The sequence below is a fragment of the Gopherus flavomarginatus genome, chromosome 2 (genome assembly GCF_025201925.1).
Source record: "Gopherus flavomarginatus isolate rGopFla2 chromosome 2, rGopFla2.mat.asm, whole genome shotgun sequence".
NCBI classification, from domain to species: Eukaryota; Metazoa; Chordata; order Testudines; family Testudinidae; genus Gopherus; species Gopherus flavomarginatus.
In genome coordinates, this window is record NC_066618.1 from 33,459,191 (window position 1) to 33,472,808 (window position 13,618).

The following is a 13,618-nucleotide window of genomic DNA, read 5'->3' on the forward strand; positions in this document are numbered from 1 at the left end:
TGATGGAGATTGATGCAGCCAGAAATCCTCCTGGAGCTGGCCTGTCCATAGTCTCTTGGCTACTGCAACAAACAGTCTAGGGGACTTCCTGATAGGTTTTGCTGGATGTCACGGGAATGGAGTCGGTGTTCTTCTGCAGAGGTATGTGGTTTCGGGAAGAAAACAGGTAAGTGAATGGATTAGCTAAAGTGGGATACCACCTTTGGTAGAAATTTAAGGTGTAGACATAAGGAGACCTTATCCTTGTGGAATCCTGTCAACGACGGATCTGCTATCATAGCTCCGAGTTCACAGACTCTTCTTGCCAAAGTAATAGCAACCAGGAAGGTGACTAATGGAAAGGAGAGACATGGAGGAAGATGCCAGTGCCTCAAAGGAGGGTTTAACTGAAGCTGAGTACCAAATATAAGTCCCATTGAGGTCTGACCGTTTGGAGGGGAGGGAAGGTTCTGAGGCAGCCCTTCCAAAATCTAGTGGTTAGCAGATGTGTAAAATCAGAGCAACTCTTCACAGGTGGATGGAATGTGCTGACTGCCATCAGGTGGACTGTCAAAGTGCTATGGGCAAGACCCAATGACTTTAGATACATCATCCAGGATTAGGGGAATTTCTGCCACTTCTGGTAGAACCCCTTTATGTTAGCCCAAGATGAAAAAAATCTCCCTTTAGCCTGGTAATATTGCCTAGTGCAGTCCTTCCCGGTGTTAGAGAGATGTCTTGTATAGATGAGGAACATGTCCATTCTAGAGTAGGTGCCCATCCAAGTACTATGCTCTTAGATGGAGTGGATATGAAGTGGGGTGCCACTGTACTGGGTCAGAAGATCAGGGATATTCAGGATGGGAATCGGTGGACAGGACGTGTGCAGGAAACAAGGGAATCAGAATTGTCTGGGCTAGACAGGGAAGGGGGACAATAAGAATGACCATCATCCCGTCTTTTCAGATTTTGTGGAGCATTCGAGGCAGGAGCAGCAGTGGAGGAAAAACATAGTTGAGCTGGTCTGACCAAGAAAGTTGGAGAGCATCGCCCCAATCGTGATAACCAGTGGCTCCCCAGGAGCAGTATGTGGTGCACTTGCTGTTGGTCTGAAAAGCAAACAGGTCTCTGGTTGAGGTCCGCCATTGTTCGAAGATGTTGTGTAGCACTATCGTGAAGTTCCCCCTCGTGGTCGATCGCAAAGTGTCTGCTGAGTGAGTCCACAAGTACATTCTACATCCCTGGAAGACAGGCTGTGGATAGGGTGATCTGATGTTTGTGGAAGACAGGCTGTGGATAGGGTGATCTGATGTTTGATGCATCAGGTCCAGAGGTTCAACATTTCTGTGCACAGAGTGGAGGATCTTGCTCTTCCATGTCTCCCTTGTTTGTTGATATAGAAAACAGTGGTGATGTTGTCTGACATGATCAGGACAAGATGAGAGCGAGTGAGTTGGAAAAAGAATTTGCAAACCCTTTCATACTGTTTTAAGTTCCGTAAGACTGAGGTGCATCCTGGATACTCAAGGTGTCCATGTCCCTTTTATCATATGGTCATCAATATGGGCTCCCCAGCCAACTAAAGACGCATTGGTAATGATAATTTTCTTTGGGGAGAAGGAAAGAAAGGGTACTTCCACAAATACGTTTGGGTCCATCTATTATAGGAGGGACGACAGTACCCTGGCCAGAACGGTCAGCCTGAGGTGCATAGAGTGATGGTTCAATGAGTACATGGACTGGAGCCAAGCCTGAAGGCAGCGAAGGTCACGTAGGTGCACAAAGCCATATGAACAAGCAACAGGCAAGTCCTGCCTGGTACTTAAGGTTTGTTCCTGATGAGAGATATGACATTCATCTCCTGAAATTTGTCTGTGGGCAGGTATGCTCGTGCTGTGGTAGAATTTATGGTAGTCTCAATGAAGTCCAATGATTGCATGGGGCTGAGGATTGATTTCTCAATGCTGACGCTGACGGTGACTCCCAGTGAAGCAAGGAGGTTGAGGTTGATGCATGGGCTTCTTAGGTGCGATTTGGCAGCCAGGAGCTAGTCGCTGAGGTAGAGAAAAACAAACAAAGAGACCATAACACCTGACGTAAGCTGCTACTACAGAAAATATTTTGGTGAAGACTCTGGTAATGGTAGCTATTCCAAAGTGAAGTACTTGGAAATAGTTGCCACCCACTGTAAATCTGAGAAAACGTCTGGGTGGGGTGAATGTTGATGTGGAAGCAAGCATCCTGCGTAACGAGAGCCATGAACATGTTTTTTTCTAGAGATGGAATTATCGTTGCCAACGTAACCATGCAACACCTGAGTTTGTGAATGAAATGGCAGAGGTGGAGATTGGTCTCCAACTGCCCTCCTTTTTGGGAATCAGAAAGTACATTGAGTAGAATCCTATTCCTTGATAGTCTATTGGGACGTATTCTACTGTTCTTCACTGCAATAAAGGAGCCAACTTCTTGGATGAGAATACTGTCATGAGAGATGTCCTGAAAGGGGTAGGGAGGAGGGTTTTGGAGAAGTTAGCATTACAAACTTGATTATATAGCTATGGTGGATGACATTCAGCACCCATTTGTCCATTAGTGCACTCCAAGCATGGAAAAAACGACCCCCAAAGGGAATGAAAGGGTTGCAAGGTGTTAGGCTGAGTGGTTGGTGGTTCTCAAGCTTGCATCAAAAATACCACTTGGTCTGAGGCTGGGTTTGGAGACAAGGAAGCCTGTGAGATGGAGCCAGGAAACAAGATCTTCAAGTCTTTTGTCATTTATTTGGCAGTTCATAAGGTCTCTGATAAAACTGAGAAGACCTGTACCTTTGGGCGGACAATGGGCAGTAGAACTTCTGTTTCAGGGCAGGAGTGTATGTTCCCAAAAAGTGGAAGGTAGTCCTGGAGTCTGTCATTGTATGTAAAGACTCATCTGTCTTTTGATTGAAAAGATGGGATTTGTCAAAGGTCCTCAGTGGTGTGCTGGACCTGCACAAGAAAACCAGAAGCATGAAGCCAGGACTCCCTACACATCATGATAGCTGTAGCCATGGCTTTGCAGCAGGTATCAACTGCATCTACTTAGACTGCAGAACAGTTCTGGCTAGAAGTTTTCCTTCCTTGATGAAGGCCTAGAAATGGGCACAATCTCATTACGGCAGGGTACTGGCAAATTCCTCCAACTTAGTGTAATTCAGGAAGTCATACTTAGCCAAGAGAGCTTGATAATTGGCCATTCTGAACTATAAACTGGAGGACGGTAAGACTTTCCTCCTCAGAAGATCAAGATGCTTCCCTTTCTTTTCTGCAGAAGTAGCTTGAAGGTGTTGGTGTTTAGACAGGCTGCTGCAGAGTTCTGCAGCGAACCAATGAATTTGGATCAGGGTGGGAGAACATGAATTCTGATCCTTTGGTCAGGACGTACTATCATTTCTCTGATCTTTAGGAGTGGCGGTACACATGACAGGGGTATGCCATACCATACATTTCTCGCTGGCTCCAATATGGCATCATTCATTAGGAGAGCTATTCTCACCAATGGCAACGTGTGAAGGATATCCAGAAGCGTATTCTGCGAGTCTTGAATCTCCTCCAGTGGGATAGTTGTTCCTCAGCAACTCTCCTTAGAAGTGGCTGGAATTGTCTGAAGTCATCTGGTGGAGAGGTAGATGACAATTACATCCTTGTCTGGTGAAGAGGATGGGAATCTAGCCAACCCCGGCAGAACCATCGCAACTCCATACAAGATTCTTCCTCCACTACTAGTTCCGCAAACCTGCTTGATGGATCCCTTGGAGGGAAGAGGCAACTCTCATAGATTGGGTGGGCTACAAAGGAGGATGCTGTGCCCAAGGCCCCCAAGATGGCCAGTCAGCCAGATCCACGGGGGATTGTGGGGTTCCCCACGGCATGGGGTAACAGTGGCTCTGGGGAAGATGGAGTAGTTGTTCCCATGGATGTGCAGGTCTCCGTGATGGTGCATAGGAACAATACAAGTAGTCCCGGTGAGCATGCGCAGCTCACACATAAGGAGTCGAGCATGCGCGCATACAAGCAATACACTAGCTATAGTGGCTTTATGCAGAAGAAACTTCATTCCCCAAACAGTCTGTTGTATAGACACAGCCTATGCTGACCTGAAGTACCTCATGGTCACTTGTTCCAAGCTCCCCTATTCTAACGTTCTCACTCAGTTCCTCCTCTCTATGAAAGTCAATTTAATTATTCATAACATTCAAAAATCCAATCTGAACAGTGTCAAGCATAATAGGGTCCTTATCTCTGCCTAATGCCTCTAGATGTTTCAGGAACAAACAGTTAACCTTTAGGCATTTTAAGACTGAGAAATTAATATATTACAAAGACAGTTAACAAAATTAAAGAATATCACCCATTTCTTCATGATCAAACTTCTTATATATAGAAGAGCGTAACTGATCAGCTGATTTCCATAAAGGTACCAGTCATATTCCCCTGTAGCACTATCAGGAAACTTAAGTAGTTGGTCACTGGAATCCCAATAAGATACTTTTGATAGAAAATACATGGGTCCAAGATGGCTTTGAAACATTAATCCTACAGATATGCTGACAACTGGAGTAACTGCAAAGTTCCAAAATAACATAAAAAAGATTTTAGGCACCCTTTTAGTGAAGATCAACTGAAATATAGTTTGCAGTATATGCATGCAAATGGAAAACCTGTACGTGTCAATGTTTTTCTGAAAGATCACTCTAGTTCAGGTGAGAATTAATTCAGGGAAGTCCTATGCCTGTGTTGTAAAGGAGGTCAGATGAGATGATCACAATAGTTTCTTCTGCTTTATCATCTAATTCAAAGTTCTGTCAGATCAGCAGATTATGACAAACATGGTTTAAAGTCAAACTGACAATCTGAATCACAAAATCATGACTGAATCAAGCACAGGAAACAGGAAAAACCATGTTTAAATTCTAGAAATCAGACTTTCTAACCAACAACTCAAATTCAATTAGTAACACTGAGCAGTATTAAAAACCGTTTTAGCTGACATACCTTTTCTATCTGTCTTCTGAGATGGGATGGACGATGTGGGTGTAGGCAGTTTTGATAAAGTAGATGCTCCATTAGCATCAAAAGATTTCTTTGGCTGGTGATCAGATTGTAGAGAAAATGGAGTAGGAGGAACAGTGCTTGGGGTAGCAGTTGGATGAACCACTGGTTTGATGGGATGTTGTACTGGAGTAGAACTACTGTGAGTCTCTGCTCTTGGCAGTCTGTAGTCTCTGTCATTGTGTCTGCTTGTCTGAGACAAAATATTCTGAGGGAGTATACTACTGGCATCACTGGAATGCTTGTCTTCCACTGTTGTAGGGTTCACAAAGAATGTTGCAATAAGAAAAAAAAGATTAAGTTAGAAACTTCAATAACACTGCAAGGATTATGACTAATTCAGTAGCATGCTAATGTTTAAAGTTGATTAGGCTTTCATTATTTTTTTTAAAAACTCTCAACTGCCAACACAATAGCTACTAGCAGCTCAGTACTGGCAAATAAGACAATCTGATTTTACTCACTGACAACATGCATCTTCTCAAACACTATTAGACTTTGCCCAATTTAGAATTCCAAAAGTAACCTTGTTAAGGACAAACTATTTTGCAGAGAGTTTTCTAGTTTCTAAGGTAATTTTTAAAGATTCCATTAACACACCAACCAAAACAAAATATTTGCATATGCTATATTTAATTGGAGAGACTAAATTACAGCAGAATCCTCGGCGCAAAATTTTCATGTTTTATGAATTTCTCTTCTATACGCCACATTTGTTTCCTGTTTGATTTTTTTTTTAAATACATACCAATTTTGAATTCTTGTTTTTAAAAGATAAAAAATGGACTGAAATTCAACTTCAAGCCACTTTTGATTAGCAGGATATAAAACAGTTTAACATATATGAACTTCTTAATTTGCATGCTGTCACGTAACAGTGACTTTAATATGTTATATTGGAGCATGATACGCATGCACAGAATGCTTCATCCTTCCTGATTGCTAGTTTCTCATCTGTCATGTAACCTTACCACCGGCAATGATGCAAATTGGCATGACATTCACAAAAGCAAATATTTATCGCAATTAGGACTGTAAAATGATTTTTCAAAATGATCACAATTAATCTCAGTCTTAATCGTACTGCTATAAATAGAATAGCATTTATTTAAATATTTTTTGATGTTTTTCTACATTTTCAAATATATTGATTTCAATTACAACAGAATACAAAGTATACAGCGCTCACTTTATATTATTTTTATTACAAATATTTGCACTGTAAAAAAAGCTAAAAATGGTATTTCAATTCAACTCGTACAAGTACTGTAGTGCCATCTCAATGTGAAAGTGCAATTTACAAATGCAAAATTATTTCTTACATAACTGCATTCAAAAATAAAACAATGTAAAACTTTAGAGCCTAGAAGCGCACTCAGTCCTATTGCTTGTTCAGCCAAGCACTAAGACAAACAAGTTTGTTTACATTTACAGGCAATAACGCTGTCCACTTCTTATTTACGTCACCTGAAATTGAGAACAGGAATTCACATGGCACTGTTGTAGCCGGCACTGCAAGGTATTTACATGCCAGATGTGCTAAACATTTGTATGCTCCTTCATGCTTCAACCACCACTCCAGAGGACATGCCTCCATACTGATGATGGCTTCTGCTCCATAAGGATCCAAAGCAAATTCATCTTCATCATCACGAGTCAGATGCCATCAACAGAAGGTTGATTTTTTTTCATGCGGGTTTGAGTTCTATATTTTCCAGTTGAAGTGTTGCTCTTTTAAGACTTTTGGCAGCATGTTCCACACCCTGTCCCTCTCAGATTTTGGAAGACACTTCAGATTCTTAAACCTTGGGCTGAGTGCTGTAGCCATCTTTAGAAAACTTATATTGGTACCTTCTTTGAGTTTTGTCAGATTCGCAATGAAAATGTTCTTAAATTGAACAACTTATGCCAGATCGTCACCTGAGACTGCCATATCACAAAATATATGGCAAAATGCAGGTAAGACTATGGAGCAGGAGCCATACAATTCACCCCCAAAGAGTTTTGTTACACATTTAATTATTGCTTTTTGTTTTGTTTTTAAACAAGCGTCATCAGCATGCAAGCATGCACTCTGCAATGGTGGGTCAAGCACGAAGGGGCATGCAAACATTTAGCATATCTGGCACATAAATGTCTTGCAACGCCAGGTACAGAAGTGCCATAGGAACACCTGCTTTCACTTTCTGGTTTGATTGTAAATAAGATGCAGGCAGCATTATCGCTCGTAAAGGTAAACAAACTTGTTTGTCTTAGCAATTGGCTAAACAAGAAGTAGGACAGAGTGCACTTGTAGGCTCTAAAGTTTTACATTGTTTTGTTTCTGACAGCAGTTATTTAACAAAAAGAAATCTATATTTGTAAGCTGCACTTTCACAGTGAAGAGATTGCACTACAGTACTTGTATGAGGTGAACTGAAAAATACTATTTCTCTTCTTTTTTAGAATGCAAATATTTGTAATAAAAAATAATATAAAGTGAGCATTATACACTTTGTTTTCTATGTTGTAATTGAAATCAATAAGTTTGAAAATATAGAAAAACACCCCAAAATATATGTAATAAATTTAAATTTAATCTATTCTTCTTGTAATGTGCATTTTCTTTATCTAGTGTGGCACCTGTTAAAACAGAATATATTTTCTCCAAATATTAGTATGCGGCTCACCTGCAATTTAAAGAACAAACAGTGATAATAGTCAGGCCCTTTTAAGCCTCTTGTACCTTAAGTACTGAAGAAAAAAATACTGGGAGAAGACTAGCACAGCAGCTACAGAAAAAGATTGTGTCGTCAAGCTGAAGGACAAATGCTACACATAGAGTAGTGAGTGATAATTACAAAAAAGAAATACTAACACAGAACATTGATATAACTGAATGTTCTAGTTGGATAGGCTCAAAGCTACTCTGAGACAAGATCGGTGGGCAAGGACATTTGGAGAAGCTGTCTGTAGCTGCAGTAGATTTTAGGGAAAAAAAATGAGCTAGGCCACCTCCACTCACTGCCACAAAAAGCCCATGCTTGAGAAGAGGGATTTCTTTTTTAGTCTGGCAAAGAAAAATACTGAGAGGAAGTATGCAACGCATGCAAAACAAGAGCATTTAATTGTCAAAAACCAAAACCAAAAACATACTTCCACTGGCGAACCCACTGGCAGCTGTTGCCTGCATCACCTCTCTTCTGTAGTCCCTATCTTTTGGGAAACTGTTAACTGATATTTTGCTTGCTTCTTTTTGTCTCTGCTCTCTGTAAAAAATACAAATAAAGTAAGAACTCAAATCAAGTACAATGTTATCTAGATTATATACTCTGATTAAAAAATAAAAGCATATCTATACCTTTCAAGCCACTCCTTTGGTTTTTCCCATTGTGAAACTTCTGTTCGGCAGTTATAGTAGTATTTTTTGCCAGAAGAGCTGATGTGCTCAGACCAGTCATCCGCAGACTCGTAGGACTTCGAAAATATGAACAACAATGTTGGAGAAATGACTACTTGACAGTTTTTAAATAAGTTATATAGATTCTACTATATTCAAAGTTGCAAGATGTACAGACTTTTTCCTTCACATCCACTTTGAAACACTACCACTGTACGTAAGGGATAACGTAATGTCCCTCCCCTATCACCTCCCACAACAGTACTGCTTTCCAGCTGCTTCAAACAATTCACAGGTTCTCCTATCATCTTACCAACCTGACTAAATTATAGCATAAATTGAGATCTTGTGCTACATTCATTGGATCACTGTAACATCACTATTGTCTACATGAAAGTCTTCAGTATGGTAATGACTTTGGATCTTATATTTCTGCAACTGAAGAACCTCCTCAGAATGTCCGGATGATGTAAATAAAAAGTATTTAACCTTTTTGTTCTATTTTAGAAAATAATATTGGAGGATTATCTCTGTTTTTCCCCATACCCCAGAACAATTTTTAACATCAACCAGCGTAACCACAGCAATTTTTGGTAACCGAGTACTTGAAGCACAGCAAGTGGTGTGTGCTAGCCAGTAAGCAATAAGGCTCAAAAGCCTATTACTGCTTCCCGTAAGGTTCCAAAAAAATAAAGAGCCTGGGGAATTAGGTTAGTCTACTGCTGTGGAACCAAGACACCAGAGTAAGATTCTTGCCAATGATATATTTAGGGAAAGTACTTTTCTCAATTGCTATATGTCTTTTTAATTAAAACTGTCAAAGGCAAGACAGGTACATCTGGAAACTTTAACAACAATTAGCTCTCCTGAAACCATCTAACAATGTATAACCTCTGCCAAATGTAATTTGTAATGCTGTTCCCTCCATTTTCAGTACACCTCTACCTTGATATAACGCTGTCCTCAGGAGCCAAAAAATCTTACTGCGTTATCGGTGATCCGCCGGAGTGCACCTGCCCCTTCCCTCCCTCCCCCCCCCGCCCGGGAGCGCTGCTCTACCGCATTATATTCAAATTTGTGTTATATCGGGTCGTGTTATTGCGGTAGAGGTGTATATAATTGCCACATAGGTTTACTAATTCAATGAAACATGCAGAACTTCACCCTCCATAATTTAATTGCAAATAGCAAAAATCGCATATATAAAACCGTGCAAGGCATATTTGGACATTGATGACCATTAATACTTACTGCATCTGAAGTTTTGCTTGGATTATTGCTTGGATTAGAAGAATGTGAATTTGAGCTATGAAGAGCACTGTGGTTATGTGAATTTTCTTGTGGAGAGTAACTGGTCCCTAAAACACACAAATATAATTCACCATGAATGTTTCTATACAAATTAAACATATCTGTATTTCAGAGCATGGAAGTTACGTCATGTCAATGTTTTAATTAAAAGTGCAGTGTATCTTTTATCCTCCCTCACATCTATACACTTAATACACTTCACTATGGATCTATATTAAGTACAAGTTTGAAACTGTTCATGGAATTTTCAATCAGTCTTTGATTTACATATAGCATATATGATGCAGCTATGTGAAAATATCTTCCACATTGTACCAATAATTTAACTATAAAATTTTAAAAATCTATTTGTAAGATTCAATTCATGTATTTGAGTAGTTCAATCCAGGTTTCTCCAGAAGAGACTCAGCTATCAGGCCATTAGAATTTAGGGAGCTGAAAGCAGAAGAACTGAAGCTCCAACTAAGAGAGGCCAAAAAGCTAGAGTTATCAATGGATTAAATTTGGACTGAATAACGTTTTCCCATCCATTTTGATATAACAAGGTTATTTTAGATATTTGTCAAATATAAGGAAGAGGAAAAATACAATTTAGTGGAGGGATATGTTTCCATAAAGAAAATCAAATATGGTGGGAAATCTGAGTCATGCTGCCATACTCTCAATACAAGTATACTTTGTAGTATTTATTAAGATTATAAAGTATTTGACTATAAAACTGGTGTTCAATTCTAGAAGACATAATGAAGTTCTACCCTAAAAGGGACTAACAGCAGCATTGTGGATTCCATGTTTAAATTTCATAAAGAATTTGCTTAGTTTACAAGTTAAAAAAAGTTTTCCTAATTTCCATGCCTAAAAACCCAGCCTGAAATCTGAAAATAAAGTAGTATTATTTCCTGACTGTACCTCCTGAGTAAATGATTATGGCTGTAAAAGGATAAGAGGGTAGAAAATGATTCAATTCTGGGGCCCTAGTTAATAGTTTTCTTATGATATACAAACCACAACAGACTCCAAATCAGACTTTTTTTTCTTCTGCAGCACTAATGTCAGACAAAAAAAGTAGTGAAAAAATCACCACAGATCATTTCTACAGTGCTTAAAAGTGTATTTGGTTATTAAATGAATACATACGTGTAACAGATTTGTTCATTAAAAAGGCTTATTTTACATACAAGTGATAAGTCAAAGCTTCTTAGTTTTATAGATACTAAATTTTAGTTTCTACACAGAATTGTAAAAGACAGTGAAATTATCTAATAAGCTATTTAATTCCATCCCCTTGTCAAAGCAGGACTGTTTCCTGACCTACAGTATTACAGTGACATCAAGTCTCTCCGTAATTATGTTCAAAACCATTTTTTCCTCAGAAGAATTATTTTAACCACTCTCCTCATTTTGCCAAAAAGGACAGTTGCCTGTTCCGTAACTGGCGTTCGAGATATGTTGCTCAGGTGTATTCCACAGTAGGTGTGTGTGCTCACCACGTGCACTGGTGCCAGAACCCTTTCCCTTAGCAGTACCCGTAGTGGGGAAGCACCACTGCAACCCCTAGAGTGGTGCCTCTATATCATGCTATAAGGGAGCTGCGCACACCCCCTACCCTCAATTCCTTCTTGCCAGACAACTCTGACAGACGTAAAGGAGGGTGGGATGTGGAATACACTTGAGCAACACATCTTGAAGAACGCCAGTTACGGGACTGGTAACTGTCATTTCTTTTTGGAGTGATTGCTCATGTGTATTCCACAGTAGGTGACTCCAAGCTATATCTGATGGAGGTGGGTAGGAGTTTAAGAGTTTCCAGGATGGAGCATCATCCTACCAAACCCGGCGTCATCTCGCGTTTGGGAGACGATCGTCTGGTGCGAAGAAAAAGTGTGGACAGAGGACCATGTGGCAGCTCTACAGATGTCCTGAATGGAGACATGAGTTACGTAGGCAGGCAAGGCCTGAGCTCTCACAGAATGTGCCTTCACGATAGGCAGCGGGGCAACCTCTGCCAGGTCATAACACGCGTGTATGCACGAGGTGATCCAGCGGGAAATTCGGTTGTCCCCTCATGCATTCGGACGATGCAACGAAAAGTTGTGGGGATTTCCAGAATGGCCTGGTTCAGTCTAGGTAAAAGGCCAGCGCCCTATGCACATCTGGCATGCGTAGGCGCCGTTTCTCATTAGAGGAATGGGGCTTGGGACAGAGTATCGGAAGGAAAATGTCCTGATCCACATGAAAAGTCGAGACCACTTTCAGCAGAAAAGCCGGGTGTGGGTGAAGCCGGACCTTATCCCTGCGGAAGACCATATACGGGGGTTCTGAGGTTACGGCCCTAAGCTCTGAGACATGGTGGGCTGAGGTGATCGCCACCAGGAACACTACCTTCCATGATAAGTGGGACCAGGAACATGTGGCCAAGAGCTCAAAAGGGGGACCCATGAGATGGGAGAGCACTAGGTTCAGGTCCCCCTGGAGGCCTGGCATAAGGAAACGCCCAATTCAGTCCTTTCAAAAACCGGGATGTTATGTGATGGGAAAGAACCAAGTGACCATGCACAGGAGGGTGGAAAGATAAAATGGCTGCTAAGTGTACCCTGATCAAGGCGGGAGCTAGCCCCTGGGTCCTAAGGGACAGGAGGTAACCTAGAATGAGCTGGAGTGATGTGGATGATAGGCAAGTACCCCTTTCTCTCGCCAACCTAGAGAAACTAGACCATTTGGCCAGATAGGTCCGTAGCGTGGACGGCTTTCTGCTTTCCAGCAGAACTTGTCTGACACCCTCGGAACACCTCCTTTCCTCCTCGCCTAACCATGGTGCAGTCATGCTGTCAGATGAAGTGCAGCCAGGTTGGGATGGAGGAGGCATCCCCCTTCCTGGGAGAGGAGATCCGGCCGAAGTGGCAGCCTGCATAGGGGGGACGCTAGAAGCTGCAGGAGGGTGTGAGGAGGCGCGTCACCTCCTGGTTCAGAAGGAGGGTGTGCTCTGTGTCCCTAGGGGCGGAGGAGTGGTGGAGGGGGAGCGAAGCGAACTGCAACATGTATCCCTTGGAAATGGTGCTCAGGACCCACTGGTCCAACATTATACGGGACCATTGCACTCGGAAGGCAGATAAACAGTTGCAGAACACAAACTTTATTAACTGGAGGGCTTCCCTGGCAACGGGTCCGGTGACCCCCCCACAAAGACTCAAAAGCACCTCTTCCCCTGCCTCTTGCCCTTAGAGGAGCCAGGTCACGGGGCCAACTGGGACTGGCACTGAGACCTGCATCTCTGCTCCCTCAGCCTCTTAGGTAGGGGCTCACATCTACCTCTAGCTGGAGAGGTCGAGGCTTGTGACCTGGGTTTATCCTTCGCTGGCGGGACATACAGGCCCAGAGTCTGCCGGGTGGTGCGAGAGTCTTTCATCCCACATAGACAGATGTCTGTTTGATCCACATACACGGCCTTCTTGTTGAAGGGCAGGTCCTGCATGAGGGACTGGGACTCCGCGGACAGCCCCAACAGAGAGAGCCACGACGCCCTGCACACGGAAACGGCCGAGGCCATCAAACGGGGCACTGTATCCGCCGCGTCCGAAGATGCTTGAAGAGCTGCTTTCGCTGCCACCGCTCCTTTGTTGACCAAGGCTCTGAACTCTCTAGTCCCTTTCCTGTAGAAGGGATTCAAACTTTGGCAGGGACCCCCACAAATTAAAATCATACCAGCTCAGTAGGGCTTGGTGTTTTGCCACCCTGAGCTGGAAGCTCGCCGATGAATAAACCTTCCTGCCAAAGGTATCCAGTCTCCTGGCGTCTTTATCCTTGGGGGTGGGCGTGGGTTGACCATGCCTCTCCCGGTGGTTTATGGACTCCACCACTAGAG

The 13,618-nt window shown here is 42.2% G+C and overlaps 1 protein-coding gene across 3 annotated transcripts in view; it reads right to left on the reverse strand.

Annotated features, from left to right (window-relative positions):
* WAC (WW domain containing adaptor with coiled-coil) overlaps positions 1–13,618 on the reverse strand; it is a 126,145-nt gene that overhangs the window by 52,222 nt on the left and 60,305 nt on the right. For all 3 annotated transcript variants that reach the window (XM_050939083.1, XM_050939082.1, XM_050939084.1), the window contains 4 exons: positions 9,697–9,803; positions 8,407–8,522; positions 8,202–8,314; positions 5,010–5,318 (listed from right to left, as the gene is read on the reverse strand). In XM_050939083.1, coding sequence (XP_050795040.1) covers positions 5,010–5,318; positions 8,202–8,314; positions 8,407–8,522; positions 9,697–9,803 — 645 coding nt within the window. The remainder of the gene's footprint in view (positions 1–5,009; positions 5,319–8,201; positions 8,315–8,406; positions 8,523–9,696; positions 9,804–13,618) is intronic.